Source organism: Anguilla rostrata, chromosome 1 (genome assembly GCF_018555375.3).
Source record: "Anguilla rostrata isolate EN2019 chromosome 1, ASM1855537v3, whole genome shotgun sequence".
Lineage (NCBI taxonomy): Eukaryota > Metazoa > Chordata > Actinopteri > Anguilliformes > Anguillidae > Anguilla > Anguilla rostrata.
Genome location: NC_057933.1, coordinates 23311494 through 23330714, shown reverse-complemented (window position 1 = coordinate 23330714; position 19221 = coordinate 23311494). Strand labels below are relative to the sequence as shown.

General features: G+C 45.1%; 1 protein-coding gene across 6 annotated transcripts in view; it reads left to right on the top strand.

Moving 5' to 3' along the window:
- The window catches only part of LOC135252477 (AT-rich interactive domain-containing protein 1B-like), a 118159-nt gene that overhangs the window by 13050 nt on the left and 85888 nt on the right, over window positions 1-19221 (top strand). For 4 of the 6 annotated variants that reach the window (XM_064330609.1, XM_064330600.1, XM_064330592.1 and 1 more), the window contains exons 2-3: window positions 5814-5993; window positions 16767-16880. In XM_064330609.1, coding sequence (XP_064186679.1) covers window positions 5814-5993; window positions 16767-16880 — 294 coding nt within the window. The remainder of the gene's footprint in view (window positions 1-5813; window positions 5994-16766; window positions 16881-19221) is intronic. The other 2 variants (XM_064330620.1, XM_064330583.1) reach the window with 1 other exon arrangement.

The following is a 19221-nucleotide window of genomic DNA, read 5'->3' as shown; positions in this document are numbered from 1 at the left end:
GGAGGTATAGTGTTTAATGTCACAGTACAGGCTGTTTTGGAGTTCCTTTAAGTCATTAGTCAGTGTATAAAATAGCCTTCAGTTTACAAAATTGTCTAGGCCAATACGAACACACAGTGGAATTGAATATTTAAAAAAAAAAACCCTGAAAGTGAACTGTCCCTTTAAGGACAATTCAGCTGGGAAACTTGGGTAATACTTCAGTCAGACTGACAGAACTGGCTAATCAAAAAACATACACTAAAACTAAAATAATAGAAAAAACCCCAGAAGGTGAACTCTTTGAGCTGCAGGGCCATGAATATGAGATCACAATATAGTAGTCAAGGCTAAATGCCTCCATTTACTGCAAACACTAAATACAATGATACTGCAACAAGTTCCTGGGGAAACATGCAGTTTGGTGCAGCTATTTTTTATATTCAGTGCGTACCACCCTTGTTTTTGTACACAGCAATGTGATTTTAATGTGATTCAATAAACATCAATTGTGAGAAGAGTTGTGAAAAATAATAATTAAACTAAAACTATTAAAATAAAATGAAAAATTAACCTACAAAGGTCACCCATCATGTGGAGAGTGGTGGAAATGCAAATCACTTTTCAACGCATCAGAATACAAAAACATACTGTACACAGATTAAAAACGTCAATAAACTGCCTTCACAGAGGTAAACCATTCCTACACTGAGCTGACTGCACACAAGGAAACCATTTCTATATTATGAGTAGACTTCAGACAGGTAAACTATTCCTACTGTGTGACCTGACTTCACATCGGTAAACTATTCCTACTATGTGACCTGATTTCACTTAAGTAAACCATTCATACTATGGAGCTGACTTCACACATGTAAACCATTCCTACTCTCTGAGTTGACTTCTCACAGGTAAACCATTTGTACACTATGAGCTGACTATACAAAGGTAAACCATTTATATACCTTGAGTTGATTTCACACAGGTAAATAATTCCTACGCTGTGAGTTTGCTTCACACAGGTAAACCATTTCTACTCTGTGAGCTGAGCGCGCGCTGGCTTGCTGATTGCTCTGCTGGTCCCACATGTGCACTATCTATTCCCTGATTGAAACTGAGAATCCTGCGTGATTGGAAATGCTGGACAGCGAGCCTGACCCTGGAGCGTTTCTGGACGGTGGCCCGGCAGGGTCACAGGATCAAACGAAGCCTATTACAGAGGGGCCAAGGTCACGAGACTCATTCTACCTGCAGCACAGGCATTACAATAACAATAACCACTCCAACGTCTGCTTCTTCTTCTTCTCTCTCTCTCTCTCTCTCTCTCTCTCTCTCTCTCTCCTTCCCTCCCTCCCTCTCTCATTCTCACCCTATCTCTCTTCTATGACATTCCTCTGCTCACTTAATACCTATCTGTGTGTGTGTTTGTGTTTGCCTGTGTGTAAGTAAGTGACAGTATATTTGTGTGGGGGGAGAAAAATTGAAATGAAAATCTATTTTTTTCTAATTAACTTTGAGAATTTCCTGCTGAGCCAACAGACGGCCTAATAATATAATCAATTTCTCAGCTTAATTTATTTTCAGGTGATTTTTAATGAGGATATAATCATTTCTGAAGGATAGAAGGTCAGGGGACCTGTTTTTGTTTTCAGAAAGATAAAATTGCACATTAAAGAAGCGATGACTCTTACCTCAGAATCAGTAAGCAGCCGTAAAGCGTTTTGATGGAAACCTGGTGGCCTGGGTGCTGGTGGCTGTATGTGCCCTGTATGAACTTGTTATACTGCTGTGGGTTCTGTTATTAGGATGGAGGATCCCATTCTCCTTTCTCTCCGCACTGAATGGGAAATTAAGTAGAAACCAGGTAAACTGGCCAGAGTCTCCCGCTGCATCATGGGAAAGGCTGACGGATGGCGAGGAGGCTCTCCGAGCCCAGAGGGATGCTTCGCTTTAATAGTCTTCCTTATTAACGAGCATACATATTTCATCTTTTGCAATTCATTGCAGTAAATAGCTATTGTTAATTTATAAGTAACGCTGAGAAATGTGGCTTCGTTTCCGGTTACTGGCGTCGTAAAACTTCCAAGTTGAGGGGGGGGGAAGTCTGTTAAAAAGGGCAATTTCCCAGAATAAGTAAAATTGAATGCATATTTAATAGCGGTGTTTTGGTTTTTTTTTCCTGGCAGAAAGAAAAGAGGAAAAATGGCCTTCGATTAGCTGCTGCCGCCTCCTCTCCTGTTGCTGCTTGAGTTACTGCGCCTCAGCAGTGAGTGCAGGCGTAGCGTTAGCATAAGCGCGAGTGTAAGCATTAGCGCGGCCATAAGCATAATCGCATACCCCGCCACCCCCCCCCCCCCTTACTCTCATACACAGGATGGGCTGCAGACACTGGCTGTAAGCGCTGAGAGCGCCCTCACACTCACCCGGTGGAAAACGAGTGGGGGAGAGACTGAAAGAGAAACAGACTGAAAGATAGGGACGGAGATTCAAAGAGAAGGAGAGAGGAGAAGCGAGCACTAACAGTAACGACCTTCCGCAAGGACAAGTTCAGAGAATGTTGTCTTTTCACTAGACTGTGGGCTGTCTTCCCTGTGGCATAAAGGAAGGAACTTTTGTAGATGACTTTTACGGTGAACAGCAATTTTATCATTCTGAAAAATGAAGAGCGTTATGGCTGTACTGCCTGCTCTTTAACAAAGTAGAAGTTGCGTAATTACAAGTGTGTGCCTTGAGATTTGCAGGCACAGTCTTCAGACTTTTCTTACCATTTTCTTACGATTGAGATCGTGGTGAGGCAGTTGGTGCCGGTGTCTATTTCAATACTGTGAGGCGCAGACCAAGCAAAGGGTAACAGTAATTTTCAGGCCTGTGTGATTTCTTTACTTTGACATAATCTGTGATTCCCCCACTGTGGTCATGTTGAAGTGAGTGCCGGTAACCCTGTTCAAATCATTTCATGTTCACAGTGTGATGGTAACCCCGTGATTGATGTGCTCTTGTCTGCCTGTGAGCACTGTGTGAGATTGTCGAACCCGACTCTCTAAGCTTTCGACAGCAGGCATAAGGGTTCATAAGGCTGAAGTGAGACCAGGGCAGGCATAAGGGGTCATAAGGCTGAAGTGAGACCAGGGCAGGCATAAGGGTTCATAAGGCTGAAGTGAGACCAGGGCAGGCATAAGGGTTCATAAGGCTGAAGTGAGACCAGGGCAGGCATAAGGGGTCATGAGGCTGAAGTAAGACCTGGGCAGGCATTAGGGTTATTCTGGTTATCTGTGGAAGTAGACCCAGGAGCCCAGCAGTCTTTCCCAGTGTTTCCCCAGTCCAGGGTAGGGCTTGGCACTCTCCCATCTGTGCTCTGGCCAGTCAGGGCAAGTCTTCTTGTTTGAGAGACACATGCGCAGGGCTGCTGGGTAGGTCACTCAGTAAAAGCGCTGCTTGCAGTGCATCAGTGAGCACCGCAGTCTCAGATTGATCTGGGATTGAATGCCAGTGCCAACTGTGACTGGCAGCCACACAGGAGCGGCATGCATTTGGCTATGTGAGATGCCAAATTAAAAAATAAGAGACACATAGACAGACATGTCTTACAATAGATTTTCTGAAAAAACACACATGCACGTGCCTACGCTCCCACAAGCTTTCTTATGTATGCACACACACACACACATACACACTCATGCGCGCACACACACACACACACACACACACACATATGCAGGCATATTATATAGTGTCAGTTCTGTTCCTTAGAAATCATTTGCAGTTAACAGCAATATAAAAATGCCTGGTATAAAAATGAAAAGACTGAGGTCACATTGAAGGTCCAATTATGACAAAACAACATCTTGATTGTTGGAGTTATTTCTTAATTTTAAAGGGGTTGTTTTCTTTCTAAAATGAGAAAATACATTTTAAGTGACTCCACAGCGGTTTGTACAGTGATGTTATGTTTCCAGCGGTTGTACATATTAACAGATTAATTTTACAGCCCGTTTGCACAATTACACACATAAATATCAGTTTTAATATTATGCTGGTATTCTGTACTTGAGTGTAGCTGCTTCAGTTTGCATAGTTCCAACCAAAAATAATATTAAACAAAATGTTTGGAAGAATAATTGGGTAATATACATAATTATCTCTAGAGGCATTACTTCACTGTATGCTGCTTTGGAGTTTTTTTGAATGGTGTTTTCTTGCTTTATGCCACTGTAAAGTCAGCCAGTTGTCAGAAGCTTCTCTGAATATTCAGTATAATCTTCATCACACACAAACACCGCTTGGGTCAATTGAAAACATGCACTAAAACTGAAATAATAAAAAACCACAGAAAGTGAAGTAGCTATCCCTTTAACTGCTACGTGGAACTAATTTCCTCTTGTTCTTTACATTTATTTCTCATTGCATGAATGCGTTACATGAGATTTGATGATAAACTGAATTATTAGCATGCTTGGCGAATTTCTCACTCTGAGACCTCAGAAATGTAATTCCTAGATGCTTACATGTGAATGTGTGTGAATATGAGGTTGGGGAAATGCTGAAATATCTATGGTCTTTGATAGGGCCATGTACTGTGCAGATATATCAGTGTATTGCATTGAGCAGCATTTGTTGTGTAGGCAGGTGCAGATGTAAAACTAACTTTTTCTGTTTAATTGTGGCAGATTGTTTTTGTCCCAGAATGTCCCTCAGGGTTTAATTTTTTTGAAGAAGTCTCTCCTGAATATTGAGAAACCAAAATAATTTGGCATTTAAGGGATGTGATGTGATTTGAAATGGCTTTCTGCCTGTGGAATCATAGGACTTGTAGTCCATGGAGATCCTCAGACTCTGCCTTCTGTACATGACTGGTTGGAGGTTCATCCAGTTAAAGGAAGGTTGAGAGGATGCAGTGCACATTTGGGTGGGGGGGGGGGGGGGTTCTGCAGGGAGGTGGAATGGTCAGTCCAGGACACAGCTGCTGGTGCCTGGAGTATAGGAAGATATGGGTTCTTTCAAACCAGAAAATATAAGAATGCTGTATTGTACATCAACTAATGCTTTTTGCACAAAGGAGAAATTAGCAAATGACACTACATGACTACATTTTATCCATGCAAATAATGTGATAATGCAATGAAGATGTAAGTATTGTGTAATAATACCAAATAAATAAATTAAAAATGAATGCATATTTATGTGATAATTGATTGTGAAAAGGGAATACTGCTTGTTATGTAGGTGTAGGCTAAATATTCAAAACCTAATTAATCTGTGAATGGCAAGTTCCCTTGTATTCAAAAGGCCTTCTGACCTGGTGAGGTCCCCTGTATGCTTAAAGCCCGTGACACCAGCCTAGTTGTTGGTCCTGTGTGTGTGCGTGTGCGTTTGTGTGTGTTCCATCACCATTGTTAATTTTAATGCAATTCATAAATACAGGAACATACTTGTTGAGGGTGAGCGTTGCTGCTTTCTGCGTGAGCAGGTATGTTATTGAGGTGAATATTGAGGCGTCTTAGCGGGACTTGGGGTGACAGGGCAGAGAGGCCCGGCCTCACTGGAAATGACACCCCAGACAAACCTCATAAATCATCCAGCAGCAACATCAGCCTCCATGCGATCTGCTCCCCGGTCCCTTGTTTCTCTATTTCTGTTGATGGGCTCACATTACCTTGTGACACCCCTGAATTTACTGCCAGCTCACAGGGGGAAAAAAATCCTTGAAAGAGGCAGAGATAGGGTTGTTCAGTTAGCGTTGTTTTCGCTGCTTTTCTTCATGGTCAGATCTGTGTGACTGCGCAACAGCGACCCCTGCAGTATTTTAACGGCGCTGCTGCTTGTGCTTCTCTCAGGTGGGGTCCATGGAGTTCATGGCGATGAAGCGCTCCCAGCTCTACGGGATGGGCAACATCCCCTATGCCCAGCAGCAGGGCGGGCCTTACTCCAGCCAGCCGTACGGTTCACCGGCCCCTCATCGCTATCCAATGGGCACGCAGGGGCGGGGCCAGATGGGGATGGGCGGAATGCAGCAGGTATGTCACAGTGGACTTTTTTTTTTATGTCTGCCCTTCTCTCTTCCCATTTCCCTCATTTACCTTCTCCCTGTCCAATGTATGGGGACTGGTTTCTGTCCAAGCATAACAGTTGTATCATCATTAAAATGTCAGAAAAGTCATTTGCTAATTAAATTTTGTTTTGTTATTTGCATGAGAGTCAGCGTTGGCCCGATATTCGATATGACATAGTGCATATTGTTTATAACTGGTAATGCATCTGTTAATCTCTGTCCTTTAGAAGACGAATTGTAAGCGAGGGTTTTTTTTTTTCCTTTGGAAATATCTTGAGCGTGCGCTGGAAGGGGCCGTGTTTTTAATTTCACATTTAGCCCGAGTGCCGAGGAGTAAGGTTCCAATTTCCGTCTGTCGCGTCTGGGAGCGTCACTCCAGTTTATCAACGAGCTCCCTTAAGACCAGGTCCGGAATTGACTTTTTTTTTTCTTTTCTTTTTTTTGACGCTTTCAGTTTTATTAGATGCGGCGTTTGTCTTTCTCTCATCGGTAAATATTTATCCGCCAAAAATCCACAAGAGCCACGTGGGGATGCAGATTCAAATGACGGAAGATCGGCGTCAGGGAGCAGCCAGATTTAGACTGAACCCACTGTATGTTTACAGAGGAAGTGGGTTTTTTTTTCTCTCTTTTTTTTCTCTCTCATGCCTTGTTTTTTAGGACAAAAGCTTTGGCTAGGTTGCTGTGAAACTCCCAGCTTTGTTGCCAAAACGGCACTCCTGCTATTCTGGGTGTAAACTGCCCTTCTGCCACCGGGGCTATATTTAGCCCGGGCTGTTGGTTTTAGCTTAATGCGTCTCCAGAGAGAGACGGCCGACATCGCAAAGCGCTCCCATAAAACCTCCCGCCGCCAGGCTGTGGCAGATGCCAGGATCGCGGGCGAGCCACCGCGACGGTGCCCAGACGGTTAGGGAGAGGGAGAGGTGGGATCGCGCGATTACAGGCACGGGCGCGCCCCGGCAGCCTGAGCTGGGGGCGCAGTGTTCCGATGGACGCCGTAATCCGTCATGTGTTATTAGGGAAGGGAAGAAAAGACGTTTGTTTTATCGTTTTTAAACTAATTTCGCTCTTTATCCTCTTTCTCAAATTGAATATTAGCTTATATTCAAGAAGCAGAATCTCAGTCTCTTTTATAGACTGGATGGAACTTTGGTGTGAAATATGTAGTCCACGTTAACCATACAATTACCTTTTTATGCAACATGCATTTGATTTCTTGACATAGATCTGTCCAAATATGATCTGTCGGCAGTCTTTGTGGGATTCTGTTCAGATTTGAACATTCCAGTATGAATCTTCTCCTTTTGCTAACTATCTACGGACAAATAGCATCCCTTAATAAGCTTGCAAGAGTCCCAGTGCACCCTGTGGCAGAGCTAGCCAGCAGGTTGAATGGAATGCCAAGTGCAACAACTAGGAAGAATACACAAAATTTGCTATGTAGAGCTAAGTTGTGTGTGAGCAGATGATAACATAAATCGGATATCCCAAACCGAATTTGTCAGCAGAATTTGACTGTGACCAAATGATTAATACTTAGTCTCAGAGAGTGGGTAATGGCCCAAACTTAGCAGTCATTTGTAAGTTTAATAACCGGGAGATGTCGACTGGGGTATATGTCATATGTACAGTGACCCAAAGGGGGCGTCCTGGGGAAAATGCAAGTGTCCATAGTTTGAGAACTTTATCGTTGGATATCTAGTTTTGATTAGATAGAATAATTAGTCTTGCGAATATGCTTATAAGCCTGCCAGTACCACTTGTTATTGAGTGGCTTGCTCTGTTTGACCATAGGAATGTTGTCTGTTCTCTCTCCATCTGTCTCCTCTCCCCTCCACAAACATCAAAGGAACATCCTTCGGCAATTATAGTCACGCTGATGGTCTTCTAAATGTATACAAACATGGGGTGTCCAGGAGTTTTCCCTCCTTTGAAAGTTTTATTACGTTATTACTTGATGACACAGCACACCAGATACCCAGTGTGGCTACACAGAACAATCTGAGCTATGCCATCTGTGGAATCTCTGGGCCTGGTGTTTCTTGGTGTTTGGTGTGCGCAGGCAATTTTTCATTTTCACCCCTGGCTTTTTGGAATATTCGGCTGTCCTTTGGTTTTTTGAACTTTTATCTTGGTTTTCTTGTGACTAACTTGGGAGAAACAGGTGTGGTTTCCTATTTTCCTTTCCATTCATTTATTTTGTGACAAACCTGTCTATGTCTGTAACATTAGGTATTTGTTAAGGTAGTTTGAACCTTCATCGTTAGATTAGATGTTCCGTTTTTTTTCTTTGTACTCTGCCTATCTACAAATTCGGCACATTAATTGATTATTAATATCTTTAATAATATCAAATTAAATAAATATATATTGTATGTTACCAGACAATCTAGGACATAATCCTCGCTGTCCTGGCAGTACGCATACAATATGTGTATGTGTGTGTGTGTATATGCATGCATGCATGCATGCATAGAATTGTTTGTCATGTTGTTTATATTTGACTGTTTTGAGTGAAGGTAGTTGTACCCAGTGGAGCAGCTAAGCTTCTGAATAAATGAGGGGTAAAAGCAGCATTTATGGGTTCTGCGCTTCAGTGTACAGTTGACTGCTAGAACTACTGTGTACTTTAGAGTGATAATGCTTATAAGACTGTCTTATGTCCACAAGTGTGGGAGTAAAGTACCCATGTAAAATTTGTAAAAGCTTTCTTTGAGTGGTTGTTGTTTTTATTTTCCTTTTTTAAATTCAGCACTCAGAAAGCTTCACCCAGGCCTGCTCCTTGCATCCTGTCTTGCTCACATTACCACAATAACTCAGCCATCTATCACTGTTATGACATACAGAAGCAACCTAGCATTATTATGACATCACTGTGTTCCAAACAGAGATGTCGTAGACAGAGTAAGATGCACTCTGAACAAATGGAAATCAGCACAGTCTTATTTTGCTGTATTTAAATCTGAGCAGATTGCAGAGGGAAAAGCTATAGACCCCCATGCACACAGAGCAACCACAAAAAAATAATTAGTGAAATGAGGTTGTATCACTGGATATGGCCAGGGGAGATAACTGCTACAATTGTAATTATCTGTCTCTGACATTAAAGTCAAGGCAACACAGTATAACTGTGAAATATAACCAACCAAAAGTGAAGGTTTTATAAGGAGGAAGGGTGTTTTGTGCCATTAAATCTGCTCAAATACCGCAAACAGTGCAATGAGCCCGAAGAACATAAACCAAACAATTCATCGGCCATTTCGTCAATAAGCATCGGTCGTATTTTGTGAGCGGGAGTCTGTGCAGAGCTCCCTGTTCGTTCCGTAACACGCTGTACTTCTGGCGTGGCACGGGGAAGCAGGGCACGGGGAAGCGGGTTCCCCCCGTGGGAGGTCGGGCTGACGTCACGGGCGTCTGCTGGCTTCAACCCGCCTCACCCCACTCCACCCCCACTGCCCATCATCTGCTGCCCCGACACCACTCTCCGGACTGGCGACGGGGGGGCGGGACTAGTGCTGACCGTCCCTGGCATAGTTTGTGACATACCTGAGCGCGGTTGAAAGAAAAGCATCGTCAGCTGGATGTTTAAGAAATAAATGTGTAGAACTGAACACGGGTCAGAGCATTAGCGATAGCCTGACATTGTGGATGCTGGCCTGTGATAAATATGTTTCTGGTCCTTCAAAGAGTCACAGATTTTAGTCTAATGGGGTATTATTATGTTGAAAGTGAACAGATAAGAACATAAATAAGGAGTGTAGCCAGGGCTAAGCCATCTGCATGACTCCTTTAGGGTTGAAGGGGGAAGGGAATTCTTCTCAAAGGGAATTTATGCATCAGCATGAAGGTTCAGGGCTCTCTTAGAAATCCAAGGCTCTTTGAGAGTCTTGAACCCTGGGATTTCATGTCTTTCTGTGGGAATCCATCACTGGAGAAAAGTCAGTTGTTCTCTCACAGTTTGTCCCCGGGGGAGGAGGGGTTGGGGGGGGGGGCATTTGTGGGTGGTTGGGGTGCCTGCAAGGGGCCCCAGAGACGGTCCTGATCCACAGTGGGAAATGCAGCTTCTGGTCTAGCGTCACAAACGCACATCTTCACACACTTTTGCCAGACTTACCAATTCAGCACATCCAATGCGTTCAACACATCCAGTGCGTTCGACACTGGGTCTCCAGTCAGGAAAACCCACCGTTAAAATGTTTCTCCGAAACCAACACATCCGATGCATTTCGGGCCTGGTCTTCAGTCCACGAACCCGCTGCGAGACACCCTTACCAAAACCGACCCTTCCACAGTGTCGACCGCATTCGACCCTGGCCTCCCTGCTTCTCTTTGCCGTAGTTTGCATGAGACAATCGCCGACGCGGAATGCGTTTGAAAACTCACCTCGGCGTCGCACTTTCCAAGCTCCTTTCATTTAGATAAATGCCTGCCGTCTTTGTCAGTCTGAAAAGACGATACGCGCGTCAGCGGGACAAGAACAAATAAAATGATCGGTACAAAGAAAAGCGAGGCAGGCTGATGGCGGGATCTGGGGCATTCGCTTGCGAGCAGAAATGAACTTGAAAGAAAAAAGGGCTGCCAATTCCACTGTAATTTCCTGTGATGTCAAAGTTGGCAGACGGAAAGGAAAAGAGTTTGAAGGGGAGCATTAACGTTTGATGTGACGGGGTGGGGGGGGGGGGGGGCGGGGGTTGGAAAGTGATTGCCTGTGAAATGAAAGAGGGAAAATGTGTCAACACGCCAGGAGAAGCCATTACCGGTCCGGCCGCAGCTCTTACACGTGCTCGGGAGTTAACGGAACTGGAGTGTTAAATCGGAGCCGTGTCCTCCGCTCTCCTTCCCCTCCCTGCTCGTCAGGGCTTCGGGGGATCTCCGCTTGTTTACTTTATCAAGTAAAAAAAAAAACGGGAGGCTTTTCTGAATAAAATAAAACACCGAAAATTTCACCCGGTCGAAAGGATGCTACGCTCTCGAAAAGGATGTGTTAATATCCAACGTGCTTTTCGTGTTACTACTTTTGTGTTGCTTTCAACGCATTTTGTGTCAGTTATTGCTCTTGTGTTACAGATATGCAATTTATGTGTTGCAAAGGGAGTCTTTTTAACACAGACTGTATTGAACGAAACACAAGATGTGTTGTCCTTAACTAGGCAGGGAGGTGTGTTAAAAAAGTGACGCCTTATGTGTTGTTTTTAACACCTCCGTTTTGAGAGCGTACTGAAAACGCATCGGGGGAAAATGGTGGTAACTAATTTAAAAAGGTTTTGTGGTCAGAGTTGTTGCAAGGTAGCCTATTTGGAAGTCAGCGGCGAAGCAGGATAGGTAAATGAAAAGCTCAGGGAAATAGGTCAGGGAAAGTCCTTTGAAATTCTGAAGAAATAGCATCAAAGTCCATTCTATGATCTGGCGCTTAGTCCTTAGGCGTTTGCAGAAGACAATTAAATTGGGAGACATTAAGAGATGGAAAGGGAGGGGAAAAAAAGGGACACAGCCTCTGTATTCTGGCTGATTAATTTCCTCCAGCTGCAGAATGGATGAAGTTTTGGGATCAATTAATTAGCGTGGAGCACACGAGCGTCAGTGGGTCTAATGGCCCCCATCTTAAGTGTGACAGTCATTACTCTCTCTCTCTGTTGTTTTAAGATGAAGCTTTCTGGAGGGCTTGCAGGGTGTGGCCATAAGCCATTGATATGACTGTGCTCGCACAGCCCAAATGTGAGACATAGCTGTCTGGGTGGGGTATGATGTCATCATAGCGTGAGATGATGTTGACCCGTCTAGTGATTTCATTGACCAGAAGGGCTGTTTGTGTGTTTATTATGTTGTTGGTTTGTTGGACGAGACGTACTTTGTTAGACGTAACAGCCGTCAGTCATTAATGGCCTGCAGTGGTCTGGGTACCAGTGTTTCAGTCTTCATATGGTTTCTGTGACGATTCCTTTAGCATTCCTCCCAACCTCCCCCAAAAGATAAATCATATTGGTGGATTTTTTTCCCACCCATTTCCCTGCTCGGAGCTACCAAACCAAAAAAAAAGATCTCCATTTGCTGTGACTGAGGAGAAAGAGGCATAATGTGCTGCAGTAAGATTAATTATTTCTGTAATTGTCTGTCACAAAATTCATCTTCATTATATGGGATAATTATGAATGGATTTTTATGGATCGATTGTGCTTGATCATTTGAGATTGCGTTTGGGCTTTCCAAGGCTGCGGTATGAGCCCATTGTGACCGTCTACCGCCGCTCTCACTTCAGACGTAAGTCAGGGTACCAGCCTGCCACTGCGGCAGTAAAGGGCACTCCCTCTTCACAGCCCTGTATTGACACCGGCAGCCATCACTGTAATTACCAGCAACACTCAAACTGTCAGGTCACGATGCGAGCTGTAGGTGGAGTGGGGGCAAGGAAAAGGGGGGACGGGCGGAGCCCAAGCTCGATCTTCAAATGACGCTCTTCCGAAGCACGTGGCCGCACCACCCACGAGCGGCCACCTTTCTGAAGCGAGACCCTCTCGATGTGGTTATGGCTTGCATGCATAAACAGCCTGATGATGTCCTGTTAGATCTTGTGCGTTCCCATGGTTATGAGCCAAGAGTGCAGCCCCTCGATTGAGCCAATGGCACGGCCCTATGTTTGCAAGCCAATGGCACAACCCCTTGGTGGTGAGCCAGCAGCGAGGTCCCGTGGTTAATAGTTAAATAGCAAAGGCCAGGCCTGTAGCTATGTGGCAACAGGACAGGCTTGTGGAGCCAAAAGCACCATCAGTTGTATCTCCGCCGCAGTCTCTGCTCTGACAGGGATCTAATGGTAAGACTGACAGCAGGAATAGCCCTCTTTGTACATTGTCGCTCCTCACAGTTACACAACCATGTCATGTTTAATCACGTCCCCTAATTTGAACCACAAGAGAAGCGGCTTAGTGTTGTAATGTGCGGTTTACACACTCTGCCAAAGCGCAATTATCATTGTTCTGCAGAAGTCTCGGCTTGCCAATATTCACAGGTGCAGTTTGATTTTCTATTAATAATTTTAATGTGCTTGCATATGGGCCTGTCTGTTTGTGTGTGTGTGTGTGTGTGTGTGTAGGCGTGTGTTTGTGCACTTGTATATATATGTGTGTCCACGTGTGATTGTTTTTTTTATCAGTTAACCAAAAAAGGTAACGCATGAAAAACCATAGGAAAAATTACTGAAATGAAAAATGATATTGCACTATATCTTTATTAACGACACACAACGATAAACAAAAATGTAGCAGAGCAAAATATACACGGGGCACTGGACTCATAAACTATGTCAGTAGCAGACCGTGCTGTCTGGACCCAGTCCAGTCCTGCTATACTGGCTGACCCCTGTTCCCTTCTGATTTACAGAGGTAACTTTTTTAGGTGCAGTCAACTGTGATTTGTACACAGTTTCTCAGAGAAGGTTCAATCTGGCATTTATCATGCAAGCTTGGTTATTATACATGTTATGTGTGCATTTTCAGTATTGGCTGCAGATGTAGGTGAAATATGGTATTGAAATCTCAGTGTATGTCTGGAGGGAGGTGCTTACAGTCTATGACAAGCAGTGTGCTGTGTTGTGCAGGCGTTGTGTAGAGCAGCGTGAAGTATGCAGCGTTCAGTGTTGAGCTGGCTGTGTGGAATAGGCAGTGTGCAGTTTTGAGCTGGTAGTGTGTAATGTACAGTGTGCAGTGTTTAGCAGGCAGTGTGTAATGGGCAGTGTGCAGTGTTTAGCAGGCAGTGTGTAATGGGCAGTGTGCAGTTTTGAGCAGGCAGTGTGTAATGGGCAGTGTGCAGTGTTGAGCCGGTAGTGTGTAATGCACAGTGTGCAGTGTTTAGCAGGCAGTGTGTAATGGGCAGTGTGCAGTGTTGAGCAGGCAGTGTGTAATGTACAGTGTGCAGTGTTTAGCAGGCAGTGTGTAATGGGCAGTGTCCTGTTTTGAGCAGGCGGTGTGTAAGAGGTAGTGTGCATTGTTTAGAGCGGTGTGTAGTAGGCAGTGTCCAGTTTTGAGCAGGCAGTGTGTAATAGGTATCGTGCATTGTGTAGAGCAGCGTGTAGTAGAGTGTGCAGTGGACAGAACAGGACTTTAGTGCCAGTTCCATTCCCGCCAGGGCTGGTTGTGGGATTTAATGTGACAGCGCTCTGGTTGGCTGAACCCATATGTCATTCAGATTGGAGAAACCTGCTATGACTCGGGGCCATAAAATTCCCACTCTGCCTGTGCTCACTGGCTGCTCTATGTTACATGCCCAACACATATGCTATATGCTGTACATACTGTACATACACATGTAGCCTCTCTCACACACACAAGGACACACACAAAGACAGGCATACACCATAATCCTAGTTTGTGGACCTTGCCAGATCACTGACACAGTCTCCTGGGTTTTTTGTGCTTTCATTGGCTGGAAAACGTTTAGCTCCTCCCAGTGACGCACACACATTCGGCATTTCCTTTTTGCAGATGTTCATATTTAAGCTTTGCATCCCATAACTATTGTTTCCATTTTTAAGCACTTTCTTTTTAGCCAGCTTGAAAATCTTGCTGAAGCGTAAACTGGGATTGGGCTTGCTTTCTGTATTCAAGCCCAGATCCTGTGTACACTTGGGGAAAAAAAAAATCAAAGTTGCGTATGTCACACACATGCGCAGTTTAATTGATAAATCGAATTTATTCAGAAAATTTGCGCACGCTCAAAAGCTTCAGGGCCATGTCCAGTTAGCCTTGTATAGTGGACCTTTGATGAGCAGAGTGTGTATTTCAGAGTGTAGAGAAGCACAGGGAGGACAGACATGTTTATGACCGAGGGGCGGTAGTCTGTGCCCAGATGTTCCCTGTGCCTCTGGCAGTTTGGGTTCTCAAAGCGTGCCGCCCTGGAGGCCACAGTGGGATTGCAGAGGGAGAAAGTGAGGTCATGTGACCGGTTATGCCACTGCACTCTTTATAGCAGAATGGGCCGGTTCATCATTACAGTTCAAAACCAAGAGAGGAGGCCAATTAACTCTTTACTGACCGTGAAGGCTTGATATACACTGAGGTGGTTCTTCACAATGGCATATTTAGGTTGTTCTGGATGAGAGTGCCTGTAATGTGGATTTTTGAAACCGAATGCAGCCAGGCATCAGCAATGAGGTTGTGATTCGGGAGGGTGCGGTGGTGCCCCTGCGACACGGGAAGGCTTTTTCTGACCTTACATTTGACCATACTGGAAGAGATTTCAGTTTTAGAAGTTGTAGTAAAATTTGGCCGGTCTCACCTGTTGGCGTGTGCCCCATCACGACTCATGATTAGTGTAAGATTGTATTAAGACGGCTTCGACCAAATTTGTGATAGGTGACAGGCTTTTTCTCGTCATGACCGTTCTGACAAAATGAAATCTTCGATCTTGGCTCAAAAGGTTTGTGATGGTCAATGACGCAATTTATGAGCCTGCGTTGCCAGCAGCCAGTAGGTGCGCTGTCTTTGTCTGACATCAGCATACCAGAGGAGGGCCAAGAACAAAAAAAATCTGCAAAAGAATCCTGTTGGAGTCATATAGCCTAACGTGTGAAGCTGCATGATTCCCAGTCTTTGCAGAATCTTAAGATGTAAGCACCTCTAGGACTAAAAACCAATGACTTATGGCAGATTACTGTTAAATGTATGTCAGACTTGTCGAGAAGCCGTCTAGTTCAAGGCCAGCATTAAAAGGCACATTGGTACAGACTGTCAGTTTAGACCCCCCCTTCCCCGGTCACATACAGCTGCTTATTAGAATGTGCTGTGAAAGTGTCTCGTAGCACGCCCTCGTCCCAAACGCTACGCTGCGGCCCTGGCGCACGTGACAGAGCCTGTCAGGAAACCCCCTGCACGACGCCCGGCTTGGCGTCGCCGCCGGGTCTGGCCGCGACGCGCCCGCTGTCCTCTCTCCCTCTACGCCGTTCCGCAGCCTGTCGCAATCCGGCAGGCCGCGCACGTTTCGGGAGGCGGCCCACGGGGATTGCAAAAGCGGGCCTCCTCTGAAAGGCTTTGTGTTCGCGCGGCTCTGGGGTGCTGTTGCAGCTGCTGGTTTGGTATGTTGCTGAATCAGTCGGATTGGGACAGCTGGTGACTGAACTGTGGAGGAGAGCAGGGTCTGTCAGCGTGGCTGTCTGTATGGAGCCTTATGTGTCAGAACCATTAAAACTTTTGCTCGGCTTACATTTCACACATTGTACCTTCTTATAGCTGCATATTTGTACATTTGTACACTTTGGTGGTTGAAAAATGGCGGACATGTTGGGCTGAAAGCTCTGCTCTCATCATAATGTTATGTTATGTTATTTTATGTTATGTTATGGAGTCTTTATCAGTACACATTGATATTTACGCATTGTCCAGTCATGCAGCTGCGTATTTTCACATTCATTCACACAATTGGGTACGTACAGATTAACCATTTGTACTGGTGGGTATTTGCACATTATTAATTCAATTAGCTTGATAGTTTCTTTCATATGAAAATCAGTTGGATTTGTTGTCAAAGTGTAAAACGGCGCATACCCAATAGGGGAGCTGATTCTGGAACCTTTCGGGTCCTGTACCACACTAGATTTCTGTTTTCTGCATTTTTATGGGAAGGGATGAAATGGAGTAGGCAGAGATTAAATGTCAGAGGAAGGGCTTTAAAGGACAGAGAGAGAGAAAAAGCGAATTTGGTGGGAGAATTTGTTCTGACTTGATGTCTGCACTCTGATTGGCTGTTTCAGCAGATGCCACCACAGTTTGGCCAGCAGGGTCAGCCTCCATACTTCAGCCAGTCCCAGCAGCCTGCTGCCCCAACACAGCCCCCCTACCTGCAGCCCCGCGCTCCCTCTCAACAGGTAAGCCTGACTCCCATAATCCTTCACTCCTACCTGCCGCCACACAGTCCATCTCTACAGGTAAGCCTGACTCCCATAATCCTTCACTCCTACCTGCAGCCCCATACTCCCTCTCAACAGGTAAGCCTGACTCCCATAATCCTCTGCTTCTACCTGTAGCCCCACGTTCTCTCCAAACAGATAAGCCTGACTTCCATATTTCTATGTCCCCTGCTGAGGACCATGGCAGAGGTCAGCTGATCCAGGAGCTGCAGGTTAAAAACTTCTGACTATTCCCAGTTTCCAACTCAAATGTCTCCCACTTCCCTCATCATCCTTGCAAATGGCTGCTCATCATTAAACGTAGGGAAGTGTATGGGTGAATTAACATGTCATTAAATTAAATGTAATACACATAATGGCATACAGTGTTTATTCTTCCTTAATTAAAAACAAAACAAACACTAGAATCCAATTTACATCCGTGCATTTTCATTAGCCTAACCTCATTTTTTGGATTGGCTGAAAGCATTAGCATTTTTCTGACAGTACCTTTAGCTCAAAGGCCCAATAGCAGAGCCTCACTTGGAATTCAAGATTCAGTTCTACTGGTTTCAAGATTCAAACGTACCAGCTTATTCATAATAATAATAATAATAATAATAATAATAATAACACATTGTATTTGGTGTATAGCACCTTATAATACATACAGATACATACTGTGGGACAGAAATACAGAACGGTACAGAATAAAGTAACTCCCCCCCCACTTCATCACACTGCTGTGTTCCTGTGCGTCATCGTGCTGATCAGAGCAAACATCCGACCCTCTGCCTGCACCGCTGTCCTTCAAGTCGCTGCCATAAAGCTTGCCTCTTCTCCTTCACTGGATTAGGGCACTTGTGAAAGCACTCTCACTTCATTCATTTTATTTATTTTATTAAATCACTGACGTGCAAAATGGATTCCCCGTGAAAGTGTTCTGAAGAGGGTAAACAAATGAATGAACTAAAAAGTCAGCGATTAAGATGAATAGGAAGCAGCATGTGTGCGTGCATGCGTGTTTGTGTGTGTTTCTGTGTGTGTGTTTGTGTGTGTTTATCTGTGTTTGTTTGTGTGGCTGTGTGTGTGTGTGTGTGTGTGTGTGTGTGTTTGTGTATTTCCAATGCTGCACATGTGGTTTGTGTTCTCATCAGAGCAGGGGGAGAGCTGGCTCAGTCACAATGACCTCTCCTGGCAAACTGACTGTCAGATTGGAGAGAGAATGGGAGGGAGAGAGAGGGATAGGGAGAGCTCCCAGCAATTCTTGTGTCACACTGCCAGCTCATTGGGGGGCCGTAGGATTGGGATGGCTTGGGAGGGGAGCGGTGGGTGCATGATGGGGTCAAAGGTTTCTAGAAAACTGATATCTAAGAACTGGACAGCAGGCGAATATGTGCAAAATGTCAGATGCAGACAACTTGGCCTGTTACGAAGCCGCTTCAAAATTACACAAGCTTGCATTCTACTTTCTCAATGCTCAAACAGTACACACACACACACACGTACACATGCACGCACACACACACACACAAATGCATACGTGCAGACACATGCACACACTCGCACGTACACACAAACACACACTCTCTCACACACACATGCACACAGACACTGACACATGCATATGCTCTCACGCACACTCTCACACACACTCGCACGCACACACACACATACATGCACACGCGCACACACACACACTGACTCGCGCACACACACACACACACACACACACACACGCTCTGCTTTAATCAAATGCAGCTTTTTATCTTGTTTATGGAGGCTCTGAAACATTTGGCCGCCTATCTCCCTCCACTTACGCAGGTCAGCCGGCTCCAGGCCGTCCGCCTGCAGGAATGGAGCATTATCTCTGCACGGGCTGACCTTTGGATAAAACCCCCAACTTGTTTGCTTCGCACAAATTCTGTGGGAAATAGAGACGTGAGCCACGGCACGCGGGGTATGGTGGAGAAAGCAGGTGATGAATAACAATAGCTCACACCTCAACGCTCCCAAGCAGCTTTCAGACCCTCGCAGGCCCACGAAGGGCCTCCATCTGTTCCACTGATGATATTTTAAACACACATGAAGTGCTTGTGGTTTTTTTTCGGTCTTTTCCTACATTTCATCTCTTGCCGTCGGGTGTCGGTCTACCGGATATGGAACGCCCAGTTGTGTTTGTGGGCCTGTCCCAAGTGCTCCGGCACGTCCCCTGTCAGTTTGGGAAAGCAAAGACGAGCGCGCGTGATCTCCTGTGAAGGCCACTCTGCCAGCCATTGCTTCATTTCACTTCTGCAGTCCGCTGGCTGAGCTGTGCAGC